Genomic DNA, 8,384 nt, shown 5'->3' with positions numbered 1-8,384 from the left:
CTTCAATCATTTCTATCAAATGAGGCCTCAAAGTTACATTTCTTGTGAGCACTATTTAGATTAGTAATGCACTACCCCTGCAAGAAGGTTAATCCCTAAAAAATAATATTGATTAAAAGGGACTACTATTTTTCAGGAGTAATCTTCAATTTGGACAAAATAGGGAAGTTATTATTGTGGCCTATATTTTACCAGAGTCATACAAGAAACGAATTCGCCCGCTAAATGCTTCTTGGAAAAACATGTGAAGTGCTTTCTAAAAATACACAACAAGTGGTTCTCTAGAAAACGTTTCAAGTGTTTTTTTTTTTTTTTTTTTTTTTTTAAAACCTAGGGACACTTCTTAACTTGTTTTTGTCAAGCTTGTTAAAAAACACTTCTTGCGATCTGAAAACGTTTTTAGTTGTTTGGAAGTGTTTTTGGAAGAAGGAAACGAAAATGTGAAATGATTCAACCATGCACCACTAGACTAGAACGGGCAAAACAGTCGAGTGAAATGATTCAACCATACACCACCTTTAACTTTCCCAAGGGCCAAGACGACACCTCAGAACATCAGGGATGGTCAATGCGGAATAGGATTCTTTTCTCTTCTATTCCATCATTTTTCTTCCCTCCTCTCTTACTTTGTCTTTTGTTTTATAGTCTTAAAAAAAATTCAATATAAAACGTTAATGTGGCTTAATCTTAACCGTTCAAATAAGAAGAAAGGGAAGTGGAGAGAAATTCGAAAGGGAGAGAATCCTCCTCCCAATGCGTCACTCCGTTACCTCAAGCTCCCAAAAACATCAAGATTGATCTACTAGTCATTACAAGAAACGGATTTCACCACTGAGTCGCCACGTTGATGTTGAACTTATTAATCAGATGCTTCTTAAAAAGCATTTGAAGTGCTTTCGAAAAGCACACAACAAGTGCTTCGTTAGAAGATACTTCAAGTGCTTTTTTGAACCTAAGAACGCTTCTTAACTTGTTCAGTCAAACATGTTAAAAAACACTTCTAGCAATCCAAAAACGCTTTTACTTATTTTAAAAACATTTCTAAACCACCAATAGACGCAAGCGTTTTCTGGAGAAAGGCTTGCGTAAAATATTTAGTCCTCACGCTTCGCACGAAGCATTCAATGATACGATATTGAAGGAAAGCAAAAGGCTTCTATGCAGCACTGGACTACAATGAGCAAAATAGTCGAGTGATAGATTTTATACCAATGTGTCAAAAAATTAAGAGTTCCTACTGCCTAGAAGAGATGAGCGAGCTAAAGAATTTCCATTGAGAATCTGACGTTGCGCATTCATGCCCTGCAAAAACTTTCAACCGCAGCTGCAACGACGTCCCTAAATACCCACAAGGTTTTGTCAGACTCATACAGTAACAAAGAGATCCTCCAGCATAGAGAAATAACTTCTGAATATAAGATTAATTCAAAGGATAAATAGAAAAACATAAATAAACCTAATACTAGTAGATAGATGCTCACAGATCCAGGATTCGAACTAGACATTTAAAGTACCGGTTCTGAAGAGAGCAGGAGCAACCTCAGATTCCTCAATCAAACAAATCCGACACTGCTGTCTTCTTAAATGGATTAACTTGTGTCAACTGTGCCAGTGCAGATTTGTTGGGAAAGACATTATCTGCTTTCATCCTCTCCCAGATTCCATAAGCTGGAGCCTTGGCATTTACATAGGCCTGAATAAGAGATTGGAACTGACGAAGGTGAGGCGTATAACCAGCCTGTCTCATCCTATGAAATATCTTTTCTGAGTTATGGATGTCCCCCTTCTTTGAATATTGTTCCAAAATTGTCATATAAGAAGTGAACAGTGGCTTTTTTTGGTTGTTTTGGGTAGCCTTCTGCAAAATAGAATCAGCCTTTCCAACCTTTCCTGCTTCCACATAGAGTTTCACAAGTGCATCCCAAGTTAATGGCCCAATCTCGCAATCGTTATCTGCCATACGCTTGACAAGATCTTTACCCTTGTCTAGCATTTTATTGTTCGCATACACCTTCAACATCACAGAATAATGCTTGGAAGAAAGTTTCTTCCCTGATTTTAACATCATATCAAAAACTGCCTCTGCTTCTTCAATCTTTTTCAAATTTCCCCAAGCTTCGATTGCAGCCAAACACTCTACAAACAGAGGATTTGATTCACAAACCTTCCAAACTCTCCCTACTTCGTTGGCATTTCCCAACTCAGCATAAAGGGGAAGCAAAGATCGACAAACCCAACGATTCTGTTTTAAGCTTCCAGATTCCATGTCCTTCAAAACCACCTCGGCTTTTTCTTTAAGCCCGCCAGTGGCATAGTGCCTAGCCAAGGTGGCTTTTGTGCTGATGTCTGGCTCAATGCCTTCCGCCTTCATTGTCTCATAAACTTGCTCCATTCCAGTTATGTCATTTGACTGGCCTTTTGTATCTATTAGGACTTTATATGTGAAGGCAGTTGGCTTGACATCTTCTTTCTCCATTAACAGTAATACAGCTGGTATTTTCTTCTTGTCAAGCCTCTTGTAGAGGAGTAGCAACTGGTTGCAAGTAAATGCTGTGACCGGGAATTCTAGGTCATTCATTTTGTTGAAAACTTCTTCGGCTTTCTTCATATTGCTGGTAGAGACACAGTACGTCAACAGGGTTCGGTACATTACCTCACCTCTAAAGGATTTTGGAATCTTCTCGAGATAGTTTTCTGCCTTTTGGAGGCCACGTACTTTGGCGATTAAGCCGAGACGAGTTGCATAATCTCTTTCATTAAATTCAATCTTCTTATGCTCCTCCAACCACTCTGAAAGCTGCAAAGTGCCTCACACAATAGTAAGATTCTGTGAGCACGAAATTCATGCTTTTAAGGAACCGGGAAACAAACAGAAGAAAAGAAGATGCACTTGTGGTGCAAGAAGATACTACCATCCTCATTGTACATCTAATATATTGAGGGAAATGATGAAATGAAAAGAAAGTAAATTTATCACAAATTTGTTCTGCTTTAAATCAAACTATAAGACGCACAAATGGAAGCATTGCCAAATCAGTGTGCTACGGTCACTTTCAACATAAAGCTACAGAATTTCATTAAAGCATGTGAGAACTCATGACTTCAAAGTCAACTTTTCTCTTACCTTTGATCATAAAAATGGGACTCAAAGAAATAAGTTAATGAGATGACCATTAATTTATCATAAAAAAGAAAACCAAAAGATCCAGCCATAAGCCAGTGCAATTGACTGATTGAAAAATATGTATCGGTCCTCCTTCAAGTACAATTAAACCAAAAAAACAAAAAAACAAAAAAAAATAAACAAAAAAAAATAAACAAAAAAAAAAAACAAAAAAAAAAAAAAAAAACAAAGAAGCGAAGTGTATCATGATTACAACATAAATATATCAAAACAAGAAGCTATTCTATGTAAGAAAGACCGGAAAAGTGTATCACATGCTAGAATACTTCTGAGATAATGTAGGCAGGCTGCTATGTTGAAATATCTCTGTTTTTCTTTTCTTAATCAGCTATGTTGGCTTATTTATATAAATAAAACAATTCAAAACGTGATAAATAAATTAAGTGGGAAATTATAAGGCAGCTAAGACCAAATTAAAACTTTTGAGATTATCATCTGGTTTACGAATTTTTTAAGTGTCAATAGAAAATCAAGTCAAAGTACCTGTAATGCCCTCCCAAACATTTGACGCCTGCGAAAATTGAGCAGGGCCATTGATATCTGTGTCCGGTTTATTTCATTTCCTTCTTCTACCCACTTATCAAGAGCACCATGAACAGAGAAACCTGGGAAAGCTAAGATGGCCTTGTAAAGTGCTAAAGGGTTTCTTTTCTTTCGCAATATTTTCTCATTTGGATCGGTCTCAGTCTCTGACAACTCCAGCTCATGTTGGGAAGCCTCAACTTCTTCATCAACTTCAGAGAGTTCTGGTTCAGAAATTAATTCATCTACATTTTCATCATTTCCATTGATCTCTGGAATTGCTTCAACACTAGATGGTGTTTCAAGTTCAGAGAACCCATCTTCCAAGTCATCTTCCTCGCCATTGCTTTTTGCACCAGCTTGTGAAGAAAGGCTGCGTTTATCCATGGAGAAGTTCCAAGAAACACATGTTGTGTGGTATAGTCTCTTGGAAGGCAGACATTCATCAGACAATGATTTACAGGACTCAAAGAAACAAACATCCTCATGTCTGTCAGTAATTGGTAGCTCCAAATTAGCACAACATACACGAGAAGTTCCTATGTTGAATGCTCGGTTCCTGGACGCAAGAGGAAAGCTAAGTTTCACATGCATTCCCAAAGAAAAGAACCAACAACATAACATAACGAAAGATCCAGAATTTACGAGAAAACATCCTGCATAAAAAGAAATAATAGCAGGAAATATATAACTAAAAGAGATAAAAATTCAGAAGATGTCATTGTCAAGCTTCTACTAGTACAAGCATATTATGAAATCCTCCGAGACAAAAGAAACATAAAATTGCATCCCTAAGAAACGTTCGGAAACAAGGGCAGCTGCTCTAGTGGTTATTCTCTATATAAAGAGAAAAGTGAGATTCAACGGCAGAAACGATGTTGCTGTAAAATATCCAGTGATGTGACAGAAGATTTTTTAACAGTCTAGGATCAAAAGAAGATAAATTTCCTGTCCTAATAGTCTCCACTCCATGAACTCAATTTGTTCCTCCTCTGTTTTTGTTTGTGGTTTTTTAAACGTCGCACGAAGCATTTCAATTCCGTTCTAATCCTCTTCAAAACATTCTCTCTTCCTTTCAACAAAGATGAAATTAATGATTTCTAACTTCAAGGTAAGAAAAATCCTTGAACTGCTTAACTCATTGCGTACAGATGACAAATCAAGACTGGTAAACAAAATAAAAGATGAAAAAAAGAAAAAAAAAAACAAAGCAGCCATTTGCACATCAGGTGACTAAGATGAACCCTAAAACCTGTAATCGTTCAGAATATTCTCTCCCACCTTCTGATTAACAAACAGGTGATTAAGATGGGGCCACTGAAACCAAGAGAGAAGGAGAGAGTGTATATACCTGAGAGGAAGAGAAGCACGGCGGAGAGCCCACATGGCGAGAGTCGGCAAATCAGAAGCACCAAAAGTAACAGTCCCAGGGAAAATGGAAATGGTGGTGCTCGTTGAGTAGCTCACACTCTTAAACCCTAAAACCCTCCCTTTGCCGTCAGGAATTACTGATTTGGGGACATAAGGGTTTTTCTTTTTCTATTATTGCCTTTTTTTTTTTTTTTTTTTTTGTTTGGCTAAATTAAAAAGCCTAACGTGCAATAAATTTTTTTTTCCAGCCCCCCGTGACAGAAAGTTCATTCTGTCAGTCCAATTCCGTTAAATAAACTTTCTTTTATTTACAAATATGCCACTACCTTGTCAAATCCTAAACATCGTTATGTCAGAAATAAATAATAATTGTCATAGTGAACAACCAAAATCTACAAAGGCACATGGAGAGAGGGGGAGAGAGAGAGAGAGAGAGAGAGAATAACAGTTTCATAGAGCAAAGGAGAAGGATGGAAAGGAATGAATCACAAATCAGAAATAAAAATAAAAATAAATAAAAAAATCAGAAGAAATTCATCGTCAATAGAGAATGAAATCGAATTGGAAGATCGCATTCCCAAGCAAGGAAGCTTCAAAAAAGTCATGAAATATTGCCGTATTGCCATACGAAACGCTGTGATTCAAAGACCATTACCTCTTCAGCAAGAAATTGGGCCAAGGCAAATTCGACACCACCTACTTCTACACCCACAAGCTTACTGATACCCAATTCGCCTGCATGTCCATCCCCAAGCGCAAGCTCCTCTGCCAGGGGGACTACGACGACATCTAGAGGGAGATTCAGATCATGCACCACCTCTCCGAGCACCCAACCATCATCCAGATCAAGGGCACCTACGAGAACTTGGTGTCCGTGAACCTCGTCATGGAGATCAAGTCCATCTCCTATAAGCCAAGTTAAGCTTCATTTCCTTCATTTACAAATCAGATCCACTTTTACTTGTTCTTTCTTTTTATTGGAATTGGAAATTGAAATGTTGGTCTGCCATTGATTTTGAAAATTTTAATGATAATTTATTCAACTATTTAATTTGCTGAATTGAATTTCTTGTGCCTTGTTGTGTACTCAATCATTAGGATTGCTTGATTTATACATACATACATACTGTTATTGGTTAAACAAACATAAACTTAGCAGCTCCACCTACAAGGGAGGGCAAAAGAGCTATTTACCATATATTGTATTTTTCTGAATGCCATGTTTGGAAGTTGCCAAATTTATTTAGATATTTCTTCTATATTGCGCCAAGTGTCTTTTAGAACCATGAGAAATAATGTGTGTTTTCTTCAGTTTCATAAATAGTGTATAGTTTTGTAATAGTTCCATCAATAGTATGCATTATCTTTGGTTCAAATCCAGAATTATTGTGAGTTATTTTGTTCTAGTTACAGAAATAGTGTTTATTTTGTTATTTTTCATAAATAGTGTGAGTTATTGTGGATTACTTTCAGATATAGTATGTGTTATTATGTTTTAGTTCTACAAATAGTGTGAGTTATTTTGGTTCACTTTCAGAAATAGTGTAGGTTATAATGCTGTAGTTCCAGAAATAGTGTGGGTTATTATGATTTACTTTCAAAAATAATGTGGGTTATTTTGTTGTAGTTAAGAAATAGTGGTTCACTTGCACAAATAGTGTGGGTTATTTGGTTGTAGTCAAGAAATAATGGTTTACTTGCAAAAATAGTGTGAGTTATTTTGTTATAGTTTAAGAAATAGTGTTTATTTTGCTCCTTACATAAACTAACACACCCTAACCGAAATCAAGGCATGCTAGCCATCATGCGAGAGTGACGCAACCATGTGCACAGTGCGGAAGCTAAGAATAGTAATAAAGTACAAATAAATAAAAACCATGCTATACACTGAGTACATAACATACATGTGCAAGCGTAAGTGTGAAAAACAATATTCAGAGCACAGAAGACCTAGTGCAGTCTGGGAGAAACAAACACTAAATAAACACAATCAAAGGTGGTCCTACACTGGTGATAATCTGTCAGATATGTCATGAATTCCTCGAGAGCCACCAAAAGAGCTATCCAAACTAGAACCTGGAGGGGCGCAAAACAGAAAACGTGAGTGGGCAAAAACAAAGCTTTTCAAAATCATTTCATTATCAAAATTCTAACCCCTCGCCGTAAAACCCGTATAGTTTCCCAAAAAATAGAATATGCACATATATATAAAACATGCTCAGAAATATGCCATGTTGAATGCCTCTATATAAAATGTAAGTACTCAGGTAATATCAATCAATGCCATGTAATCTGTCAGCCGGAGTCACCTAACGTGACCTGTACGGCTGAATCTAGAGCTCAAATCCCCAACTTACTAACTATACCTGCACATGAGTAGGAACCACCTAAAGTGGTCTGTACGACAGGACTGGGTGTAAATAAGTACGCTCAAGTGCTACAATCACGTGAAGACTGGGCGAATAATCACGGGTCACCTACGAGTCGGAACCACCTAAAGTGGTCTGTACGACAAGACTGTGCACCTAACTTAGATCCAATATGAGCGTGTGGTACGGGAGGTAAACATCACGTGAAGGATAGTGCCTTACTCTGGGCAGGAGCACTAACACCGGGGGTGCAGGTTATGAGCTCTCTATGCATATCACATCACTACTGATCACAAACATAAACCATAACTTACCTGGCACTTACCTGTGCGTCTGCAACACCAAATATATATATATATATATATATATGCAACTACTAATGCATAATTAAATAGGCAAACGCAATGCATGGCATTTAAAACATATAAACGTTTCATTTCATTTTCTGGGAAAATCACAAGTATATAGGTATATACGGAAAACCAAAAGCCCACTCACTGGTATGTAGAAGGGTCGTAACCCTCTTGCCTCGAGTGACCGTGCTTGTCCTCGGGATAGGTCTCACCTATATGCAAAACAACTATAAAAATATTAATTTAAAGCACATAACCCAAACTAGGTAAAAACTTCTCATAGAATGCTCAAATGGGGTGTGTGAATACACCAACGTGATCTACTCAACCTCACGAACATCCCCATATTTTTAAAATAATTTTCTGACGTCACACGGGCCCCCACGCATCGGCCAAGGCACGGCCACACTCGCCGCCCATGCGCAGGCACATGCCTGGCACACTGACGGCGTCAGTTAACGATGTCAGGAATATTCCATTATATCTGACAGATTCCGTTAAAGTTAACCTAATGTCGTTAGGAATATTCCGTCCAAACTGACGGAATATGCTGTCGTCTTCTCCGGCCAACCTTCGACGTCGTCG

At 37.7% G+C, this 8,384-nt stretch overlaps 1 protein-coding gene across 2 annotated transcripts; it reads right to left on the bottom strand.

Moving 5' to 3' along the window:
• Positions 1-1,141: 1,141 nt before the first annotated feature.
• LOC137745615 (pentatricopeptide repeat-containing protein At1g80270, mitochondrial-like) lies at positions 1,142-5,275 on the bottom strand. Of its 2 annotated transcripts, none has more exons than XR_011069702.1 (4): positions 5,058-5,274; positions 3,668-4,265; positions 1,482-2,797; positions 1,142-1,338 (listed from the first exon to the last, which is right to left on the bottom strand). XR_011069702.1 is itself a non-coding variant. In XM_068485592.1 (4 exons), exons 1-3 carry the CDS (start codon positions 5,090-5,092, stop codon positions 1,550-1,552), a joined length of 1,881 nt encoding a protein of 626 aa, XP_068341693.1. In that variant the 5' UTR covers positions 5,093-5,275; the 3' UTR covers positions 1,142-1,338; positions 1,540-1,549. The 2 variants fall into 2 exon arrangements, 1 of the variants encoding a protein (XP_068341693.1); XM_068485592.1 differs by having other exon boundaries at positions 1,540-2,797; positions 5,058-5,275.
• Between the last annotated feature and the right edge of the window lie 3,109 nt (positions 5,276-8,384).

The sequence above is a fragment of the Pyrus communis genome, chromosome 9 (assembly GCF_963583255.1).
Source record: "Pyrus communis chromosome 9, drPyrComm1.1, whole genome shotgun sequence".
Lineage (NCBI taxonomy): Eukaryota > Viridiplantae > Streptophyta > Magnoliopsida > Rosales > Rosaceae > Pyrus > Pyrus communis.
Note: the sequence above shows the minus strand (reverse complement) of the source record. Positions and strands in the feature narration are given on the sequence as shown.

Excerpts from the sequence above, each read along its gene's own strand:
- LOC137745615 (XM_068485592.1), bottom strand. The coding sequence starts at position 5,092 with ATGTGGGCTCTCCGCCGTGCTTCTCTTCCTCTCAG. Across the intron at positions 4,266-5,057 it reads CGTGCTTCTCTTCCTCTCAG|GAACCGAGCATTCAACATAG; the intron begins GTATATACACTC and ends TCTTGCGTCCAG. Across the intron at positions 2,798-3,667 it reads TGTTTGGGAGGGCATTACAG|CTTTCAGAGTGGTTGGAGGA; the intron begins GTACTTTGACTT and ends GGCACTTTGCAG.